This window comes from Esox lucius, chromosome 2 (genome assembly GCF_011004845.1).
Source record: "Esox lucius isolate fEsoLuc1 chromosome 2, fEsoLuc1.pri, whole genome shotgun sequence".
NCBI lineage: Eukaryota > Metazoa > Chordata > Actinopteri > Esociformes > Esocidae > Esox > Esox lucius.
The window spans coordinates 18,619,596-18,642,489 of record NC_047570.1 but is presented as its reverse complement, the minus strand read 5'-3'; the positions used below and the strand labels follow the sequence as shown (position 1 = coordinate 18,642,489).

Sequence of the window (22,894 nt, the reverse complement as noted above, 5' to 3'; positions counted from 1 at the left end):
TGGCATTTGCATATTTTGTGGGTTCAAGCTGTTGCTATGAACCCACAACATACGGTCAAAGGATCACTCAATACAAGTGAAACGGCCATCCTTAGGCTGCAAAAAAAATCCATCAGAGAGATAGCAGGAACATTAGGAGTGGCCAAATCAACAGTTTGGTACATTCTGAGAAAAAAAGTACACACTGGTGAGCTCTGCAACACAAAAAGGCCTGGACTTCCACGGAAGACAACAGTGGTGGATGATCGTAGGATACTTTCCATGATAAAGAAAAACCCCTTCACATCGCCCAGCCAAGTGAAGAACACTCTACAGGAGGTAGGCATTTCATTATTCAAGTCTACCATAAAGAGAAGACTTCACAAGAGCAAATACAGAGGGTTCACCACAAGGTGCAAACCATTCATAAGCCTCAAAAATAGAAAGGCTAGATAAGACTGTGCCATAAAACATCTGAAAAAGCTAGCCCAGTTCTGGAACAGCATTCTTTGGATAGATGAAACTAAGACCAACCTGTACCAGAATGATGGGAAGAAAAAAGCATGGAGAAGGCTTGGAACGGCTCATGATCCGAAGCATACCACATCATCTGTAAAACACAGTGGAGGCAGTGTGATGTGCATGGGCATGCATGGCTTCCAAAGGCACTGGGTCACTAGTGTTTATTAATGATGTGACAGAAGACAGAAGCAGACGGATTAATTCTGAAGTGTATAGGGATATATTGTCTTGGACTTGATTGGACTGCGCTTCACTTTACAAATGGACACAATGAGCCAAAATATCCTGTGAAAGCAACCCAGGAGGTTTTTAAGGCAAAGAATTGGAATATTCGGCAATGACCGAGTCAATCACCTGATCTCAACCCGATCGAGCCTGCATTTTACTTTCTGAAGACAAAACTTAAGGCAGACAGATCCATGAACAAACAACAACTGAACACAGCTATAATAAAGGCCTGGCAAAGCATCACAAAGGAGGAAAACCAGCGTTTGGTGATGCGTTCCAGACTTCAAGCAGTCATTGCCTACAAAAGAGTCTCGACAAAGTATTAAAAATTAACATTTCATTTATCCTATTACATTTGAGCCCCTGAAATAAAGGGTGTGCGAGTGTAACGAGTGTGTAAAGTGAGGCTAAAAAGGAAAAGAAACAAAACGGACATTAGCAATCAAATAGTCTTCCTTCATAGTCTTTCTCGAAAAAGGTTTAACAAAACGCACCGACACGGACAAGACAGACAAACAGTAATCTGTGAGGTGCGATGGGTGAGCAACAGAATATAAACAACTAAACAGGGATTGGAAACCGGTGCGTCCTCGGGGCTCGCTGCTGCCACCACTCTGCTGCCAGTGGTTAGAACACCGGTGACATGTAGCGCCGGAGAGGAAGGGGAGCTGCGGTGCCAAACGGAGCAGACGTTACAAGGGAAATGCGTATGAAAATGGTTGCAATTCCTAAACATTTCATACAATATTTCTGTTCAATCCCCAGCTGAAAGTCTGCACTTCAATTGCAACTCGGTTGTTTCATTTCGGAATCCGTTGTGGTGGCGTACCGAGACAAAATCATGAGAATTGTGTCAGTGTCCAAATAATTCTGGACCTAAATGTATGTGGTAGACAAAGTGAGAGGTCGTTGGTTGGTAAGAGCAGATTGGCTGGGGGGAAATGAAGGGAGAAGAGGGAAGGTTAAGGGAAAGAGAATGAATGGAGGAGTTAAGGATAAAAGAGTAGCAAGATAGTGAGTGGGAGGGGAATGCCCGGAGAGAGAAAGAGAGATATTGAGAGCCGTGTGTTGGAGAGGGAAAAGGAGAGGAAGACATTAGGAGAGCTCAGGGAGAGGGAGTTCACTCTAAATGTAGGGTCCTGAATTATTCACTGTTCTCAGCTGGGTACAAGGCATGTTCTCAGCTGGTCTCTCCTAAGCGTAATGCTGTTATCATCATTAGGGCTAACATAGATTGTATACACATTTACAGATGACGTCTCCCTCCCCATTTGCATAATTTTTTTGTCATCTATCTTCCTAACCAGAGGGACTTACATTTATTTTAAGATAGTTGGTTGGACAACCATACAACCCAGTATTAGTCAGTTCACCTTACTCAATTAAGTAGCCACCAGTCTGCGCTACAAGGACTATCGTTTTTGTGGCAAGCATTAGTTCACAGCTCTGGAGTTTCTTTAGGTCTCTTTAAAAAAGGTAGTAGCTGTCCTCTCTTCCTGCGCCAGCTCATTGTCTTGTAGCAGATTCAAGCAACAACATGAAGCCAGTAGAGAATGCAAAGGAGCGGGGTGACGTTGGTGAAATGAGCAAGGCTGAACACCGGGCGGGCTGTGGCGTTCTGGATGATGTGGGATAACGTGGCGTTGTCAGCTGTGATGTAGAGGTTTTGAAGTGGACAAGCTTTCCCTCCCGGGAAAGAGGAGATCTGTCTTGTCAAGGTTGACCTTCGAGGTTGCGTGATGACTTGCAAGTAGAGATATATGCCAGGCATACAGAAATGTGTCACCAGCTGAGTATCAGGGCACCAAGCTTCTTTTGAAAGTGGCACAAAAGGTCAACCACAGAAAAAGATGATGGCGGTGTAGCATGTATACTGTATATATGAAGAGACAAGCTGTGGCTTAATGTAGGTGGAGGATTGTGTAGCATTTCATTGACAGTCACAGGTTAGCAGGCTGTACTGCCTTATATAGTAGCTTACAACTTTTTAGCATGTTGAAATTTTCCATGACGGATGGGCAAGGCGTGGACACACACACAGGCCGTATCTAGACACACACACTCAGACCGTATCCAGACATAACACACAGCATGTTGGCACCATGCTAGCATTATGCTTCCCTGTGGTTAAAGAGCCTTTGTAGAGCAGGAGCCAAAGATTGCTGTGGACGGTTTCACAGCAACACGCTGGTTGTGGAATCTGATGAACAGGGGCCAACATCACAGAATGGCGTCTCAGAGAGGTTTAGTATGGAGAACATTGCACTCGTGATGGGTGGGAGGGACTGAGGGACAGAGATTTAAAATGTGTGGGAGTAATTTGGGGGTTGTGTCAGCATGTCGATGGATGGGGGATCGTGTTGAGATTGTACCTGATATTTGAGGATGTTGAAGTGGGAGTTTGTTATGAGTAAATCTGGAGCAGGGGGGTGAATGTGCTCTTGACACGGAGCACGGACGGTAAGAGATGAGGAGGCTTCCCTGTTGCATCCATATTCATAGAGCTGTCAATCACAATACACAGACTAGGGAGGGGCTAACTAACACAGCTACTGCAGCATTCTAGTCCAACACACACACACACACACACAGTACACTTAAACATGATGAAAGTAAGAGCACATACATGTTGGCCAGTGGAGGCTGATACACACGTTGAACAAGCACTCACATATAGCCTTTTAAGATGCTGAGGATGCTCTAGTCTCTCCCATTCAAATCCAACCTAGTCAGCATCAATCTTCAAGGATCAATGGCGTCAATGCTTTGTGTGCATGAATGTGCTCATATGTGCAAGGGTGTGAGCGCGCGTGTGTGTGTGTGTGTACTAGCACGTGGCTATGAACCTAAGAAGGGGGGTTGGTTGAGAACCTACACCACTGGCGGATGATCTGTATTAAGGGCGTGTCACTTACAGGGAGCTGGAATGGCACGAGCATTATTCTTATCAGACTGTAATTACACTGATATGTGCAGGAAAGGCTCAAAAAGTAGTAGGCTACACCCATTTATCTGGTGATCTCTGTGTTACTGTGAACAGTGAACACCACCACCTAGAGGTGTGAGGACGCAATGCCTGGTTATTTCACATGCCCCCTTTGTGCAGCCGAGATAATGGCCAACCTACTTGACACTGGGTTCCTGCTGTCCACTCAAGGTCATCCAGGCCCAGAAACACAAAAGGGAGGGTAGAGGGGGCTGATGCAGCAAGAGGAGAGAGAGAGGAAGAGGTGGAGGGTAGACAGACACAAAAAAAGATGGTAGAGGGGACCAAGACAGACACAAAGAGAAATAAGAGGTGTGGTAGGGGGACAAGGGGAGAGAGGGAGAGAGGGGAGAGAGGGTTTTCCCAAACACATTTGTCGGATGTCACGTTTAAAAGACGTTAGAGAGTGGAATGATTCTGAAAACTCAAGCAGGAAGTTGAGTTGCCTCGGGGCACTGAAAAATGTGTGTAAGAAATATCTCTGACAACCAAGCCAGCACCCTTTTTCTTTATAACGGCCTAGGGAGAACAGCCTGCAGGCTAAATGGAGCTGACGATTGGAGGAGAGCTAACCACGTGACCGTTTTAGTGCAATAACAATGATGGTAGAGGAAAAGCAGAGAGATAATAAAACACCCAGAAACAACGGCTGTGTTTATTGTTTTAAAACATGCACACTAGATTGGTGTTACATAACGTATTAGAATACGTGAGTGGTGTAAACCTCAACCTTTTGTGTGTAAAGCTAACCGCTTCTCCGCTCTATTCATGTCTGTAATCAATAACTCACATTAACTAACTCTCCATTTATCACCCCCCCCCCCCAGGCCACCACCAGCCACCACTGCCCAGGGGAGGATACATGCGCTCGCCCTCATGGACCCGTTGCAGCAAGGCCGAGCCCCCAAGGGAGAGGAAGCACCACAGCGACTCTGACACCACCGCAGAGCCCTTAATGAAGCTGGAGAGGCCTAAGCAGCCCTGAGGGCCTGGAGGTCTCAGGGGAGGCCCAGGGTCTGGAGAAAGAGGAGCCCAGAATGAACACACCGAGAGCGGGTGCAGAGATCACACTAACTGCCCTGGCACTCAGACATCCATGGTCATGGAGGAAATCTGAACTGAGCTGTCAACGCTGTGCACTGTATTATAAAGGAAACATAAACGATGGCTGTGAGTGAAGTACACACACACTCGCAGACACACACCAAATTACAGACACATATCTGTAGAATCACACACACACACACACGCGTACTGATTGTGTTTTCCACACAAGGGGTTCCTGTGGCACAAACTGGAGGGCCAGTGTGCTTGGGGTGTTTGTTTGGTCGGACCAGCAGGGTATGAGGCTGACCCAGTGGCCAGGCCTGCAGCATCTTCGAGTAGGACAGTGGGCTTGGAGGGGTGGGACACACCCTGACAACTATGGAACCCTTGCCGACAAATAATGACATAGCGAGGTCAGGTTATGGAAAATACCCACTAAGTATGCTAACAGATGACTGAAACATGTTGGTCAATATGGGAAAATAAGGCAATTTGTTAATGTCTTTTGTAATTAGAATAAGAGTCTGAGCTGAATTTATTGCATATTTTTCTGCCTTAAAGTGGCAAGGGCCATCTGCTTTTCCACTGATTGACGTTTGAGTTCTTGGTCGGTCATAATTGTTTCTTTTCATCTTGTCTCTCATCTTTCCCTTTCTCTCTGCCTAAGAGGAAACCAGTGTGGCCCCAGTATACTAAATGTATTTGCAGATGAGCAGTGCCGAACACCCCTTCTTACCAACATCACATTTAAAAAACGGGATCTACTCCTATGCCAAACCAGGGGAAGTGGGGATGGGTGCTGACAAAAATAAAGAATTTCAAGCAAACAAAGAGATTTTTTTGTGTTTTATTTTGCATTAGAGCACCAATCAACAGTTTGTCTGACAAGGTAGCATGAACAGCACAGCCTTTCCATTATTTATGCTCAACAGACCAAATAAATGAACTCTAGGATTTCTGCCAGGAACACCATGAAAGACAACCAGCACATGCAGCATGAAAACACAACTGAACTGAAACCACAAAGAAATACTTCAGAGTACAAATTTAATTTCACAGTGGATAGAGAAGGATTGAATAGCTATAAGGTTTAAATGCTCCAATAAATATTTTTGATTCTGTCTTGTCAGACTTGCCCAAAATCAATGGGCACTATCAACTCTGTAAGTTATTGCTTTCTAAATGTGAGAGAGCACAAATGTGTAGTGGGGAATACATGCTAGTAGCTTGTTGTCAAGTTTCCTACTACAGGTTGTCCAAGATATTCTCATGTCTTTAAAAACAGCTGTACATGTAAATTCAACCGGTTTCTGTTTTTTGGGCTTAAGCATTATGGTCTACTAATGTCATTTGTATTCATACAGGTCATTCCATGAATTATGTAACCAAATCCAGACAAGCTTGTTTGCGGAGTGACTTTAAGGATGGATGAAATTCTACCACAGGTAAGGCATTGGAATAGTATTACACTTAAGTCTTAATCATTGGCAGTAACGGAGTATAAATCTGGCAATGATAAAAACAAAATTAAAAAATTACATTAACACAGCATTTGTAATAAGGTTGGCTTCATTTGCATAAAGGGATAGACCTGACATTCTGGTCATAATGCAAATGCATTGTGACAAGAGACATTTTATTCAGTAGATGTAACAAATCTTAATGAGAAAGGGGTCAGATCACATTTTATTTAGTAGATGTGACAAATCTTAATGAGAAAGGGGTCAGATCACATTTTATTTAGTAGATGTGACAAATCTTAATGAGAAAGGGGTCAGATCACATTTTAAGGCCTTCAAGAATTTTACTCTAACATGACATGCCAAAGTTAAACTAATTTATTCTGGGCAGGGCTGGCACAAATCAGATCAAACAGAGGACCCTAATGATCCCTTCTATTGGGTAAGTTAGTTAAGCTGCGTGGTGAAAATCTAAGGATGGAATTTTCAATTTGCTTGCACAGATGAAAGCATTTTTTTCTACCAGAGAAAATATCCCACTAAAATCAAACAAATGAAACAGTTTAATGGGAAAACTGCTAGAATCTGAGAGTGAAAATATTTGTTAATGAAACTAGGTGAATTATGAGAATTTGTCGATGAGCCCAAATTATCATCTGTTGCTCATTGAGCTGCAGTGACATTAACACAGCATGAGACAAACCTGTCATAGTAAGAAATGCTGCTTGTTGGACACTATCCTTGTGGATAAAGATGGTAGGTAGAGGTGTGGCTGTTGTTTTGCGAAAGAGCCTCCAAAGACTTCTTTCAGGAGAGTACATGTGGTTTTCTAAAATTAGTAACGGTTCACAATCAGAAAGGATTGTTTGTCTATGTTAGTCTGAGACACACTGACTGGAATGACACACTGACTGGAATGAATGACTGCTTAAGGTGGCAGATTTCAATGCCTGCACAAGCAAATTAGAAAATGAAACACCTTTTTACTGAAATCCAATAAGGTCATAAGGTGGCAAAAACATGAAATCTCCCCATCAGTCTACAGTAGGGGTATTCAAATCCCTACGAGGGCCGGAGCCTGCTGGTTTTCTGTTCTACCTCATCGTTAATTGGACCCACCTGGTGTCTGAAGTCTGAATAAGTCCCTGATTATAGGGTTTCAATGGAAAAAATGGAGTGGAACTGGCTTCAAGGGCCAGATTTGAATAGCCCTGGTCTACAGCATGTGATTTCTTTGGTTTTCATGCTCTTCAACCCGTTTAGGTACCCCTGTGGATTTGGGGCATCCTGCCAGGGATTCACCACAGGTTGCCTGCCCAACATTTTAATACATGACCCTAAGCACAATGGAATGTTAACTGGTTAATTAACTCAGGAACCACACCCACTTTCAATATACTTTGTATCTCTCATTTACTTTCAGTAACCTACTTAAGTAACCTACTATCATATGTTCATAAAAAATGTCTCTCCTGTACATTCATCCACACACAATGAAAATGTTAAATAACAGCTTTATGAATACTATACAATTATAAAAATGCTACCTTGCGCCGTGGCAAAGACATTCAAGAGCACCAGGAAGTAACGACCACAGACCAGTCTCTAAGGCCTAAGGTCATTCCTGGCCCTGCGCAGTCATGATGTGGTCAGGGGTCAGCAGAGCACAGTGTTGTATTTCTAGGTAAAAAGGTCACGGTGGACTGGGTATCCTCGTCTCATGTTATGCAGAGCAAAACAAAATTACAGAACCACATTTGCCCGTTCCCATAGGAATTTAAAATAGATCTACATGACAAAAGCTCTGGCATCTGCACCTGACAACTTTCCCTGATATCGGTCTGTCTTTTTATAGGCCGTCTCAACATGTCCGTCCAGGGGCCTGGGTTGGGTGTTGCTATGTCCCCAGGTCCTTGTTCCAGTTCTTGAGGCCATGGGGCAAGAAGGTGTCCTTTATGGTCCCAGTCTCCTCCACAAAGTCCTCATAAGTGGATTTCTCCTTATAGGGCCGGGGCCCCAGCAGTTCCAGCATATCAGCCTTGTCCAAAACCTCCTTCTCCAGGAGACGTTTCCCTACCTGGAGGAAAACGCATATAGTTCAGCACAGAGTAAGTTATCTACTGACACACCGTCAATGCTACTGCCATCATCCCATTTACTGACACACTGTCAATGCTACTGCCATCATCCCATTTACTGACACACTGTCAATGCTACTGCCATCATCCCATTTACTGACACACTGTCAATGCTACTGCCATCATCCCATCTACTGACACACTGTCAATGCTACTGCCATCATCCCATCTACTGACACACTGTCAATGTTACTGCCATCATCCCATCTACTGACACACTGTCAATGCTACTGCCATCATCCCATCTACTGACACACTGTCAATGCTACTGCCATCATCCCATCTACTGACACACTGTCAATGTTACTGCCATCATCCCATCTACTGACACACTGTCAATGCTACTGCCATCATCCCATCTACTGACACACTGTCAATGCTACTGCCATCATCCCATCTACTGACACACTGTCAATGCTACTGCCATCATCCCATCTACTGACACACTGGCAATGCTACTGCCATCATCCCATCTACTGACACACTGTCAATGCTACTGCCATCATCCCATCTACTCATCTAGAGTTGAAGAGGTTAGGATCTCCCCATCACGTCTCTGTTCTCCTCACCTTCTCCACCATATCTCTGTTGTCACTGATGAGCTGATGGGTACGTTTGACGGCAGCGTCTATAAGTGAGCGGACCTCCTGGTCTATAAGCTCGGCAGTGGGTTCACTGTAAGGCTTCTCCATGACCATGTCTCCCTGCCGGGGGAGGTCAAAAGACATCTGACCCAACGCCTCACTCATCCCAAACTCAACCACCTGAAACATGGATGGAGATGGAGAGATGTTTGGTGAGATGGAGGGACGCTGGGTGAGATGGAGGGACGCTGGGTGAGATGCAGGGACGCTGGGTGAGATGCAGGGACGCTGGGTGAGATGGAGGGACGCTGGGTGAGATGCAGGGACGCTGGGTGAGATGCAGGGACGCTGGGTGAGATGGAGGGACGCTGGGTGAGATGGAGGGACGCTGGGTGAGATGGAGGGACGTTGGGTGAGATGGAGGGACGCTGGGTGAGATGGAGGGACGCTGGGTGAGATGGAGGGACGCTGGGTGAGATGGAGGGACGCTGGGTGAGATGGAGGGACGCTGGGTGAGATGCAGGGACGCTGGGTGAGATGCAGGGACGCTGGGTGAGATGGAGGGACGCTGGGTGAGATGGAGGGACGCTGGGTGAGATGCAGGGACGCTGGGTGAGATGGAGGGACGTTGGGTGAGATGGAGGGACGCTGGGTGAGATGGAGGGACGCTGGGTGAGATGGAGGGACGCTGGGTGAGATGAAGGGACGCTGGGTGAGATGAAGGGACACTGGGTGAGATGGAGGGACACTGGGTGAGATGGAGGGACGCTGGGTGAGATGGAGGGACGCTGGGTGAGATGCAGGGACGCTGGGTGAGATGGAGGGACGCTGGGTGAGATGCAGGGACGCTGGGTGAGATGGAGGGACGCTGGGTGAGATGCAGGGACGCTGGGTGAGATGGAGGGACGCTGGGTGAGATGGAGGGACGTTGGGTGAGATGGAGGGACGTTGGGTGAGATGGAGGGACACTGGGTGAGATGCAGGGACGCTGGGTGAGATGCAGGGACGCTGGGTGAGATGGAGGGACGTTGGGTGAGATGGAGGGACGCTGGGTGAGATGAAGGGACACTGGGTGAGATGGAGGGACGCTGGGTGAGATGGAGGGACGCTGGGTGAGATGGAGGGACGCTGGGTGAGATGGAGGGACGCTGGGTGAGATGGAGGGACGCTGGGTGAGATGCAGGGACGCTGGGTGAGATGGAGGGACGCTGGGTGAGATGGAGGGACGTTGGGTGAGATGGAGGGACGCTGGGTGAGATGGAGGGACGTTGGGTGAGATGGAGGGACGCTGGGTGAGATGGAGGGACGCTGGGTGAGATGAAGGGACGCTGGGTGAGATGCAGGGACGTTAGTTAACGGACTGTGGGTACGTTTTTGTTTCTTTGTTTACCTGTGCGTAGGCAGACTGCGTGACCTTTCGGAGGTCATCATGTGCCCCTGTGGTTATCTTCCCAAAGAAGATCTGCTCTGCCACGCGTCCTCCCAGCATCATACACATCCTGTCAAACAGCTGTTCTTGGGTGAACAGGTACTGCTCCTTAGGGAGGTACTGAGTGTAGCCCAAACCCTTTACACGGGGGATGATGGACACCTGGGGCAGGAGAGGAGACCAACCAGTATGTCTACAGTTCAGAGAAGTAACGGCAAAAAAGAAGAGACACTGAGGCAAGAGAAGGCTTGGAGACTGGGGACAGAAGGGGAGAAGCCAGACCTTGAGCAGAGGGTCAGCATGCTCCAGGTACCAGCCCACCACGGCATGACCAGCCTCATGGTATGCTACAGTGGTCTTCTCTAACGGCTGGAGCAACTGGGTCTTCTTCTCCAGACCTGCCGGGAAAGGGGGGCATGTTAAAAAGATGAAGGCTACATAGTTCGAGATTTAGCAGAAACTGAAATCCAGAGCAGAAACTTTATTCCAGAGTTCAGTTAGTGCCTTCATCTTAAGGCTACACTTGTGTGTCTTAGACTGAGACAGACGGGGCTCAATACAGGTCAACACCTGTCTGACTTGGGTTCTGAACAAGAATGACCCATTTCACCAGCTCTTCCTAACCCCTGCCCTCCGCTCTCCCCACCATCCCCTGCGGGTGTCAGTAGCTCACCTCCGATGATCCTCTCGATGGCCTGGTCAAAGTGCATGGCACTGACCGACCTGTTGAGGTAGCGTGCTGCTACTAGGGCTGCCTCATTACACACATTGGCAATATCAGCTCCTGTAACAACATGGTGAGAACAGATTACATTTACCACACAGCTAAACAGTTTTGAGTTGACTATTTATCCAGGTCGGTTTGAAGAAAACACCTTGGGAATAGTTATAGGTCAACTGGAAGATGGTGAAGGTAAAGGGGCCTTTGATCATGACTCCAGGGGTAACCCCCCTTCTGTAACGTACCATCCAGAAGACTTGGCCCTGTGCCTGGCAACGTCCCCGTCACTGCCTTGAGGCACTAGGATTTGGAACAGTGTCTTCGGACAATATTCAGACCTCTGCGCGTGTTGTTGATTTAATTTATAATTCATTACATTTTTTCCCTGTCAATCTACAGTACACACAATACCCAATAATGACAAAGCAAAAAACAGATTCAGATATTTATGCCAATATATTTAAATAAGAAATCGGAAATCTTTCATGTGCGTTAGTATTCAGACCCTTTACTCAGTACTGATAGCATTTCTGCCAGCTTTGCACATCTGGATTTGAGAGGTTTCTCCCATTCTCTCTATCAGATCCTCTCAGTCAGATTGGGAGCATTGGTGAACTGCGATCTTCAGGTCTCCCAAATATGTTCAATGGGGTTCAAGCCTAAGCTATGGCAGGGCCACTCAAGGACATTCACAGCCAGTTCCACATTGTCTTGGCTTTGTACTTCAATTTGTTGTCATGCTGCAAAATGACTCTGTGAGCTCTATGAAGATCACTGTAAATCCTGTAGATCACTGGTAAATCCTGACCAGTCACTTAGAAGCAACCCCATTGCATGATGTTTCCACCACCATGCTTCACTGTAGGGATGATATAGGCATGAGCAGTACTGTGTGTTCATCTAACGTAGCACTTGGCATTCAGGTCTAATAGTTTTGATTTCGGTCTCATTAGACAAGAGATTATTTTCCCTCTGAGTCTTTCAGGCGACATGTCATATGCCTTTTATGTCATCCTGCAAATACTTTAAAACACTAGACAAGCAGCTAGCTGTCAAAGTGTATGCAAACATACTGCACTCACCAGTGAAGCCAGGTGTGAGGGCAGCTAGTTTCCTGGCCAAAGCTTCAGAGTCCATGTTAGATTCCAGCTTAAGAGGCTTCAGGTGGACTTTAAAGATGGACGCTCTCCCCCTAATGTCTGGTGGACCTGAGAAAGAGAGAAAATGATTTAGCAACTCACCCTATATGAATCTAAATGTAATTATGTAACAACAACTAAGGAAAGAAGGGGGGGGGGGGTAGGAGATCCGGTCTGTAAGGGAGCAAACAAATTACATTTAGTGGAGGACCACCAGTACCCAAGGGAACAACCAGCCTCCTATCCCAAACTGTCCCCAGTTACATAACCTTTCTGTTTATAGAAGCTTCAACAGTTCACTGCATTTTCCATGAGAGAGGAATTTTGGCTAGTGAGGCGCCACACATGAACACACACACACAGCCATGCACACACACAACCATGCACACACACGGCCATGCACACACACGGCCATGCACACACACGGCCATGCACACACACGGCCATGCACACACACGGCCATGCACACACACGGCCATGCACACACACAGCCATGCACACACACTCGCACGCACCCAATGACGGCAGTGATGATGACAAACATTTGCCACCAACAGGGCTTTTGCACCTTCACTTTTGAAATACCAAGAATGTGATCAAACGCATGTTCTATTCATTTTTCTTACACTTAGAAGTTCCCCTAAAAATGCCTTGATTGGAGGTCTGTAATAAGAAGGACGAAAACAACAAAGATGCAAGTATTGTACTAGTTAATTGGGGTCAGGTCAAATTTAAATCACCACTTTTGTGAAGACGTTGGCTAACATTGGTTGCCTTCTTTCAAAGTCTGCTGCAGTATGAGGATTAAAAAAATACATGAACCTACACTAATAAACCATCTGGTCAAAGGTCAGGAAGACACTACTGTAGCACACCTTGGCTCCTCTCCAACTGCACCATGTAACCCCTATTTATTCTCAGGTCAACCATTCATTAGGGTTCAAGCAAAAGCGACTACAGATGTGACTGAAACAAGAACCGAGTTTGCCGTGAATCATGTACAAATGAATGTGATGTTTGAGACCTCAAGTACACACAATCAATTAGTAAAGGTCTCAAACATCACATTCATTTTGACTCTGTACATGATTCACAGAGGTCTCAAACAACACATTCATTTTCAATCTGTACATGATTCACGGAGGTCTTTACCAATTGATTGTGTGTACATACATACGGTATAATGATATGATGAGGGTTAGAGACAAGTTAGTTTTGACATTATTAAGAAACATTAATAAACAATGGCAACACTACCGCGTTGATCAGAGAGTTCCTCTAAGAAAACCACAACTGTACATTACTTTTGTCTGTTGCAGAAGCACTGAAATAGAAGCATCGATTTTAGGCTACTGCTGGCTACTTTTAGTTTAAAAAACATTAGAATGTGCACAGTGATTTCACTACCCATGGAAAGCTTCTTAACCCCAGTACAGACTGTGTATTAAGCCTATTCATTTTAGCCAGGCATGTCTGGTACTGGGAACTGGAACAGAACAGTCTGGCCTACCGAAGTCACGGTCAAAGCTAGGCTAGGTCGTTGCTATGCTAAGGGGGTCAGGTCAGGGAAGGCGGGACGGCACGGAACAGGCATGGCGTGATATTTCATGAGATGTGCCTGCCGTGCCGGGCTGGGTAATCCCTCTGATGATGGCTAATCCAATGACAGGGCAGATCATTGTCTTTGTGAGCTGTGCTGGCCAGAGAGAGGATGGGGGAGGAGAGCAGGGTCAGAACACCAAAGCAGTGTCAGCCTAAAGCCATGCTAATCCAGGACATGAAAACACTGTTGTAGTGGAAGTCACCTATAGTATACTTGCGAAATAAACAGTAATGAATACGCACTATGTCAGCATGATACACGTTTATTTAAATGAAAACCTTTTGGAGAACTCCTGTAAATTCTGTGAGGAACACATTTTAAAGGTTTTAAGAACCCTTAACATCCCCTCAAAAATGGTTCCAATGTCACCAATAATGTTTTGTAAGTGTCTGTCTTTTCAACTGAAATATCAAACAGAATAACAGTGTCAATGTACCAATAATATTCAAGAAAAAATTTAAATTGGTCAGAGGTCTGGAAAACTATTGCAAGGCACTGTATGTGTGGTTCTGATAGAGGTGGCCTATATATAGAATGTAAATGTGTGGTTCTGCCTGAGGTGACCTATATATAGAATGTAAATGTGTGGTTCTGACTGAGGTGACCTATATATAGAATGCAAATGTGTGGTTCTGACTGAGGTGACCTATATATAGAATGTAAATGTGTGGTTCTGCCTGAGGTGACCTATATATAGAATGTATATGTGTGGTTCTGTCTGAGGTGACCTATATATAGAATGTATATGTGTGGTTCTGACTGAGGTGACCTATATATAGAATGTATATGTGTGGTTCTGACTGAGGTGACCTATATATAGAATGTATATGTGTGGTTCTGACTGAGGTGACCTATATATAGAATGTATATGTGTGGTTCTGACTGAGGTGACCTATATATAGAATGTATATGTGTGGTTCTGACTGAGGTGACCTATATATAGAATGTATATGTGTGGTTCTGTCTGAGGTGACCTATATATAGAATGTATATGTGTGGTTCTGACTGAGGTGACCTATATATAGAATGTATATGTGTGGTTCTGACTGAGGTGACCTATATATAGAATGTATATGTGTGGTTCTGACTGAGGTGTTCTGAATATTAGCCTTGATACAGTGCCCATGAACTATACATACCTTTAGGTCAGGGAAAATTTAGGTGTATGATAGAATTTAGAAAAAGGGAACATTAAAGTTCAAAGGCAAATTGCTATATGCCACTAAGATAATTTTGCAGGAACTCAGTGAGTATTTCTAGGCAGACTGTCATGTACCTATGTAAATCTGCCTGTCGAAGCGTCCAGGTCTCATCAGCGCTGGGTCCAGGATATCTGGCCGGTTGGTTCCGGCCAAGACCACCACGTTAGTGTTGGGGTTGAACCCTACAGTCAACACAAAGAGAAGTCAGGACCATCTGATGAGACTGTGGGGGATGGTCACAGAACTCTGGAGTCTTCATTTCTAGTTCCAGGCCAGACTTACCATCCAGCTCCACTAGCAGCTGGTTCAGGGTGTTCTCCTGCTCACTCTGTTCCCCAAAGTTCCCCCTGCCTCTTTTCCGGCCCACAGCGTCTATCTCATCAATAAACAGGATGCACGGAGCGTTCTTACGTGCCATAGCAAACATGTCCCTCACCTGAAAGACAGACATGAAAGGGTTTAAGACCTGTGTCATACAACAGCAAAATATCCACAACCTCAGCAAACGTTTTGGGTGGTTATTGTCTAGATGAGTTTATTGTAGTGATTCAGAGACACATATCTCAAAGTAAATATTTTGACAGAGGAAAACCAATCTGCCGGGTAATCCACACAAACTGTCAGTTGTCTTCCTCCCCCGACGGCGGTACTCACTCTGGCTGGACCCACGCCAACAAACATCTCTTGGAACTCTGAGCCGTTGACAGTGATGAAGGGGACTTGGGCCTCTCCGGCTGTGGCCTTGGCCAGCAGTGTCTTGCCTGTGCCTGGCGGACCTGACAACAATGCACCCTGGGCAGAACATGGATATGTGTGGTACACATATGGCCACTGGTGAGTATTTACCAGGTAGAGTGGAGTGGAGACTGACAAGCAAAGATATGTCTATGCAAACAGAAAAAATAAAGCATTTTGAAATAGATAACATTGCCTTTTCTCAGTGAGCATCATATACATCAGACCGACTTGACATCATGTACAACAGACCAAATAGAGTTTTGGATAAAAACAAGAATAAATAAAGATGTACCTTAGGGATCTTGGCCCCCAGGTCTTGGTACTGCCGAGGGTTCTTCAGAAAGTTGACGAACTCCATGATCTCCAGCTTGGCCTCATCACAGCCCGCCACGTCCTTAAACCTCACCTCAATATTGTCTTTCATGATCTTGGCCTTGGATTCACTCATGCTGAAAGGGTTGCCCCGCCCACCACCACGGGCTCCTGCAATGGGTCCCTGGCGCATGGTGAAGAGTAGAAACCCAACCAGCAGCAAGCCTGGAAGAAGGCTCATGAGGAAAGTACTAGAAAAAGACAAAGGGAACCATTAGCATTAGCTAACATCCTCCCTACTCCCTCGTCTCGCCACCACACCCCTGGCCTCCACCCAATACAGTCTCTCACCCATCGCTCTCGCTGCTGTAGACCACAGGTACTCTGTGGGTGGAGTCTAGGCCCATCTCCTGCTGTGCCTGCTCCAAGTGGTGTTCAAATGTGTTGACACTGCCGATGTTAAACCACAGGTAGCTCTGGAACAAAGACAAGACAATTGAACAGCATAGAACAATTATGACTCTCGGTTCAAAGATTAGAGAACAATACACTAGCTATAACAACGAGGACTAAAGAATACAGAAACATCCATTCCATTGAAATGCATCGTCTTACTAAGTACCAATGATTTCCAACGTGTGTTCTGCAGTGCTCTGCAAATGTCTCCATGAAAGTCACATTAGGGAATATTAAAGGGTTATTCAGCTTTGTTTAATATCTTTTGGCAATGTGCCTACTACTAATAAAGCCTGGCTATTACAGAACAAGCACAGAGACATTTATGGTAGGCAGATTATTAAAGTTGTCTACTTTTACAGTATATTTAAAAGTTTGTGGGGCACATTTGTCATTGCAATGGAAATTAGTGCGCTTCTGCTACACAGTCATGCATTTGTGACAGCTGCAAGCCACATTCTTGTCAAGCGACGGTATTGCCGCCGAAAGCAAACACTTGCAGAAACAAAGACAGCACGTTGTGCTGTGGAGTTAGAGGAAAAACATGCCGCTCTCACTTGAGCATCTTAACTTAACTTGGCTTATTATGATTAAAAATAAATAAACCTGGTTTGATTTTAATATTCTGTAGCTTTGTGAACCGTGTGACTTTTCAATCGATGTTTGCTCCTCTCTGAAGATTTTACCGAGGCTACCCACCCTGCGGCTACAGCCCTTCTGATGGAGCACCCCCTGACCATGGGTTTAAAACTGTTATACTGCTGTCAACAAGGCTGAGTTCATCTTGGCCTATGCTGCCCTTCCTCCTCTGTTTTCTCAGTGTTCAAGACCGCTGTCATACAAACCCAATGTCACATGTCTTAGTTTCATGTCAAGGGAGCTTGTAATTAGCATGCTTACTGTAGGAATGTCCACTAGAGCTGTTGCCAGAGTATTAATGTTTTGGGTTCATTATTCACATTGACTCCACAACTAGAAACAAATCTGGGGACCAACAACCTATTGACTAGACAACCAGTTGACTAAATGGGGTCAGCACAAGATGACTCGGAATGTACCACTTCTGACCAGTTGACTAAATGGGGTCAACACAAGATGACTCGGAATGTACCACTTCTGACCAGTTGACTAAATGGGGTCAGCACAAGATGACTCGGAATGTACCACTTCTGACCAGTTGACTAAATGGGGTCAACACAAGATGACTCGGAACGTACCACTTCTGACCTGTTGACTCCATGCACTGGCATGACCCGAACATACTGCTTGTTTACTACCTCCAGGCGGCTCACCTGTTCACAAAAACACACATTTAAGAATGAAGACCTCAGACTCTTATCACACAGTGACATCAGCTCCAGGCATGCAATAGTTATTTATGGGTCTTCTAAAACATTGTTACATAGCAACTAGTTGAGAACAGTAACCCCAAAATAGTTCATCTCCTGTCCCTCACCAGTCCTTCAGCCAGGTAGCTATGCACAAATTCCTTCCAGGAGACTTCCTTCCCTATCTCTCGAAAATGGAAATAGAGAAAAGCGGAGGCCATGCCTGCCAGTCCAACTCCAACATTGCGAATGGTCGTCTCATCCCAGGGGAAATCATTCTGTCAGACATAGAGCACAATGAGAGGGGAGACATGCTGGACATAATGTAAAATGAAGGTTGTCTCATCAACACAAGAGGTGTAGTACAGCTGGGCTCCGGCAGCTGTCTTGCTTCTCCTCATGTGAACTTTCAACACCTTTTTAGCAGTATGATAAAGAGACCCTTTGTTGACTTTAGAAATGTCAATTAAAAGGTGTTTCTATCTATTACATAATCCAGTTTCTCCTCATATTTCTTATCCTTTTACCATTACTGCCACACTACACATCTATTGCTTGTTAGGGCTGTCGCAATTATTACATAATGGCCTGATGGCGATTATTTGAGCCAGATCGCAATGATTTTTATGACAACGATTTTCTTGCACAATATTTAGATTCCAAAATGAGGTTTCCTATCTTAATAAGGGAGTTTTACACCAATGTTAGAAACGTCTCAACAAATATCATGTGAATTATGTCAGTTTCGATCAGTTAGGATGTCTAGCCCAGGGGTGCAGCAGCGTTTGACAGCTCTGCGGTAAGTTATAAACACAGAAAATGTATAGGAAGTAATTTGCTTCAGTATGTTTAAACCCAGTTCAGAATTGTTTTGCAATGCAATGTAATGTAATTTCCCAACAGTATTAGTTAATAATCCAATGTGTTTCAGTCACCTATTTGTCGTATAAACTCGGACTGTCAAAAGAAGACCACACACCTGTGTGTAAAATATTTGTACTAATATTGTAAGTTGAATTTTGTAATTTCCATCCTTATTTTCTTAATTGGATAATGCACATTAAAATGCAAATATAGAAATATCTGTTGTCCCATTGCATATTTAGGCCTATGTTTGGAAAAAATATATATTAGTCCTTGTACATGTTTAACTGAATTAATCAACTAAGCATCCAATCATGGTTTGCGACATTAATAGTTTTAGAATAAGCTGTTTCAAATAACAAGCCTATAATAATATTTTGTAGCACAGCGAGAGGTGTAGGAAAATGTTATTGTCGTTGCTTTGCGGTTGCATTTTGTGTAGAGCAATCGTTAACAACATGGATTTAGTGGTAGTTCCAAAGCCAAACACAACTGGATCACTCTGGGCGCATTTTAGTTTTAAACCAAGTTGCGTAATTATTTGGAGGAGCCGAATTGTCGGATCTGCTCCAGAAAGATGGCGGTCAAAAGCGCAAACCCCACACATCTGAAGAACCATCTCCAGAACCACCACGTGTACTCTTACAGTAATATTACACTATAATACTGGCATAAAATGAACAATATAGACAATTAAAACATGAATCGCAATAATCTGTGTGCCACATTAATCGTCAACTTAATATGTCATAATTGTGACAGCAATATATCACTTGTTCTTATCAGGATTGGGCGATACAGCCAGTAAACAATATTTTTCACAATATATGGCATTGTATACAGTGGGGAGAACAAGTATTTAATAACCTGCAAAATCGGCAGTGTTTCCGACTTACAAAGCATGTAGAGGTCTGTAATTTTTATCATAGGTACACTTCAACTGTGAGAGACGGAATCTAAAACAAAAATCCAGAAAATCAATTGTATGATTTTTTTATAATTAATTTGCATTTTATTGCATGACAAGTATTTGATCACCTACCAACCAGTAAGAATTCTGTCTCTCACAGATCTGTTAGTTTTTATTTAAGAAGCCCTCCTGTTCTCCACTCATTACCTGTATTAACTGCAATGATCATGAGGAAGGTGAGGGATCAGCCCAGAACTACACGGCAGGACCTGGTCAATGACCTGAAGAGAGCTGGGACCACAGTCTCAAAGAAAACCATTAGTAACATAAAAATTCTGCAGTGCACGCAAGGTCCCCCTCCTCAAGCCAGCGCATGTCCAGGCCCATCTGAAGTTTGCCAATGACCATCTGGATGATCCAGAGGAGGAATGGGAGAAGGTCATGTGGTCTTATGAGACAAAAATAGTGCTTTTTGGTCTAAACTCCTCTCGTCTGTTTGGAGGAAGAAGAAGGATGAGTACAACCCCATGGAGGTGGAAACATCATTCTTTGGGGATGCTTTTCTGCAAAGGGGACAGGACAACAGCACCGTATTGATGGGAGGATGGATGGGGCCATGTATCGTGAGATCTTGGCCAACAACCTCCTTCCCTCAGTAAGAGCATTAAAGATGGGTCGTGGCTGGGTATTCTAGCATGACAACGACCCGAACCACACAGCCAGGGCAACTAAGGAGTGGCTCCGTAAGAAGCATCTCAAGGTCCTGGAGCGGCCTAGCCAGTCTCCAGACCTGAACCCAATAGAAAATCTTTGTAGGGAGCTGAAAGTCCATATTGCCCAGCGACAGCAACGAAACCTGAAGGATCTGGAGAAGGTCTGTATATGGAGGAGTGGGCCAAAATCCCTGCTGCAGTGTGTGCAAACCTGGTCAAGAACTACAGGAAACGTATGATCTCTGTAATTGCAAACAAAGGTTTCTGTACCAAATATTAAGTTCTGCTTTTCTGATGTATCAAATACTTATGTCATGCAATAAAATGCAAATTAATTACTTAAAAATCATACAATGTGATTTTCTGGATTTCTTTTTAAATTACAGACTTCTACATGCTCTGTAAGTGGGAAAACCTGCAAAATCAGCAGTGTATCAAATACTTGTTCTCCCCACTGTATATTTGAATAATAAAAGTTGAAAATATGCTTTATAAGTGGCACATAAACCTAGGGGGCAACAGATACATTCAAACATGCCTCTCTTTTCAGATTCATACTAGAAGGACTTAATATTTAAAAACATTACTTCTAAAATGTGTAATTTTGCCTTAACTTCAATCATTTCTTGGACTTTATATGTTTACATTTTGTGAAAAAGGTATCTTTCATGGTTAGAACAGTGATTCTCATCTTTGACCAAGTGTTTTAAATTAATTCAATTGTTGTTCCTAATTTTGGATATAGATAAATCCAATGGTGCTTCAGCACTGGGCTGCATCAAAGCAAGGTTCATGGCAACAACAACAACAGAAAAAACATGTGCAGTTCTCAACAGTTAGCAGCTGTTAGAGCTATATATATATCGTTTTTGAATAGTGTGCGATCATCTTTTCTACATCAAGATTTACATTACTTTTGTTGACAGTTATACAAGGTCCAAACAGATTTTACGTTAATATTTTTATCCTAATTGTTTGGAGGTGGTGGTACGCTGCCACTACATTAATATAGGAGTAACACTAACAGTATGCCAAACATTATTACGGTATTATTGACACATGTTATGGCTCTGGATCTGGCCCATATCAGGAAGCCAAGGGAGGAAAATCAAACATGACTGATATTTTGTTTTCATGTCTAAATATACAGTTTGAAGCAGACCTGGAACCGTGTCCACCAGTCTGATTCGCCCTTCCTTCCCCCTCGCTTCCTTTCCTGCTCTCTGTCACCACCTTCACTTGGCCCCCCTTTTCTGCAGCACTGAGATTCTGTGTCTTTGTTCTTCTCATCTAAACAAGGAAAAGGACATAGGAAATTAAATCAAAAAGACAACTGCCTGTCCATTATTGAATTCCCAGGTTTGATCAGTAGAAACAGACAGGATATTGACTCATCAGTCATACCTTGTGTCTCTTCAGATGACTGGTTGACTCCTGGAGTGTTCTCACTTTTTGGGAAGAACTTCTCAAAACCTAAAGGAATTAAAATATCAAAGAAGCACAGACATTGGAGAAAATGTAATAGCTATTTCCCTGAATAACAACATATCCTGAAGGAGTAGTGATTTACCTCTTGGGGGTTTGGAACTTAGTAATCGAGCCAGTGTGAAGGTGCAGTGATTAAATCCCAGTGTCTGGATTTTGCTCAATGTGGAACACTAAAGGGAGCACAGCATTGGAATAACTCAGTCTACTTTTTAAGTCATATAGGCCTATTAAGATTCAGATTTATATTGATCTGTATTAGGTGCTATTGTTGCAAATTATGAGGCCTACTCCAAAAATATAGAATAGAAAAAATATAGAAAAGTAAATAGAAAATATATTAGATGTTGATAATAAAATATCAACATATCATGTTATACAATGAATTACTGAAATTGGTAATAAAGAGGTGAATGTATGGAGGATAAGGCATCAATTTGCCTAAACGTTTCCCACAGACGTGCTGCAGCTCACGCGCCCCCTTCCAGAGGCTAAAGCGCAACAAGTCTGCATTAAATTAATTAGTGAGAGGTGTCATTACATTTCACATTTCTAGAAAATATTACTATCCTTTGTCCACTTCCCTTGTAAAAAGTGTTTTAACCAAGACTTTAGACTGTAACTTGAACAATGAAAAACAAAAGTAATCGTACCTTTGAAAACGCGCTACTTTGACGAAAAGTTGCAGGATGGGTCGCATAGCCTTTGCCCCCTGCCTGGACAACGTTTCGGAGGGGCCCAACACTCACTAAAAGCAGCCCCATCATGCGAACCATATTTCGATGCAGCAGGTTGAGTTCCCCGCTGATGAAGTAGCTCGATTCCGAGCCAACCGACCTTAGCCGACTCAACAGTTGAGTCTATGCCTGCTGAAGATTGCGCCGTCATTTATTTACTACGGAATATAATCCAAGCCATCTATAAGCCGGAAGTAAAACATTTGTGAAATTATTACCAATTTACCCAAACAACCTTAATCATTATTTATTAAAATACATAAGCAATATCGATTAATAAGGACATTTAACGAACTCGAGTTAAAGAAAATGT

General features: G+C 44.1%; 2 protein-coding genes across 4 annotated transcripts in view; one reads left to right on the top strand and one right to left on the bottom strand.

Moving 5' to 3' along the window:
* dbndd1 (dysbindin domain containing 1) overlaps nucleotides 1–5,575 on the top strand; it is a 35,292-nt gene extending 29,717 nt beyond the window's left edge. For both annotated transcript variants that reach the window (XM_010879373.4, XM_010879365.4), the window contains one exon: nucleotides 4,543–5,575. In XM_010879373.4, coding sequence (XP_010877675.2) covers nucleotides 4,543–4,700 — 158 coding nt within the window. In that variant the 3' untranslated portion in view covers nucleotides 4,701–5,575. The remainder of the gene's footprint in view (nucleotides 1–4,542) is intronic.
* A 20-nt stretch (nucleotides 5,576–5,595) lies between these two features.
* On the bottom strand, nucleotides 5,596–22,719 carry LOC105015905 (AFG3-like protein 1). Of its 2 annotated transcripts, XM_010879387.5 has the most exons (17): nucleotides 22,498–22,719; nucleotides 21,930–22,017; nucleotides 21,764–21,832; nucleotides 21,522–21,649; nucleotides 18,001–18,150; nucleotides 17,762–17,836; nucleotides 16,440–16,564; nucleotides 16,069–16,339; nucleotides 15,693–15,830; nucleotides 15,321–15,474; nucleotides 15,113–15,220; nucleotides 12,177–12,302; nucleotides 11,047–11,157; nucleotides 10,656–10,771; nucleotides 10,335–10,535; nucleotides 8,930–9,124; nucleotides 5,596–8,299 (listed from the first exon to the last, which is right to left on the bottom strand). In XM_010879387.5, exons 1-17 carry the CDS (start codon nucleotides 22,618–22,620, stop codon nucleotides 8,120–8,122), a joined length of 2,358 nt encoding a protein of 785 aa, XP_010877689.2. In that variant the 5' UTR covers nucleotides 22,621–22,719; the 3' UTR covers nucleotides 5,596–8,119. The 2 variants fall into 2 exon arrangements, with proteins under 2 accessions (XP_010877689.2, XP_034153214.1); XM_034297323.1 differs by lacking the exon at nucleotides 8,930–9,124.
* Nucleotides 22,720–22,894: the final 175 nt, after the last annotated feature.

Excerpts from the sequence above, each read along its gene's own strand:
- LOC105015905 (XM_010879387.5), bottom strand. The coding sequence starts at position 22,620 with ATGGTTCGCATGATGGGGCTGCTTTTAGTGAGTGTTGGGCCCCTCCGA. Across the intron at positions 21,650-21,763 it reads GTCATCTGAAGAGACACAAG|ATGAGAAGAACAAAGACACA; the intron begins GTATGACTGATG and ends TTCCTTGTTTAG. Across the intron at positions 15,831-16,068 it reads TGGGGGCCAAGATCCCTAAG|GGTGCATTGTTGTCAGGTCC; the intron begins GTACATCTTTAT and ends TGTTCTGCCCAG.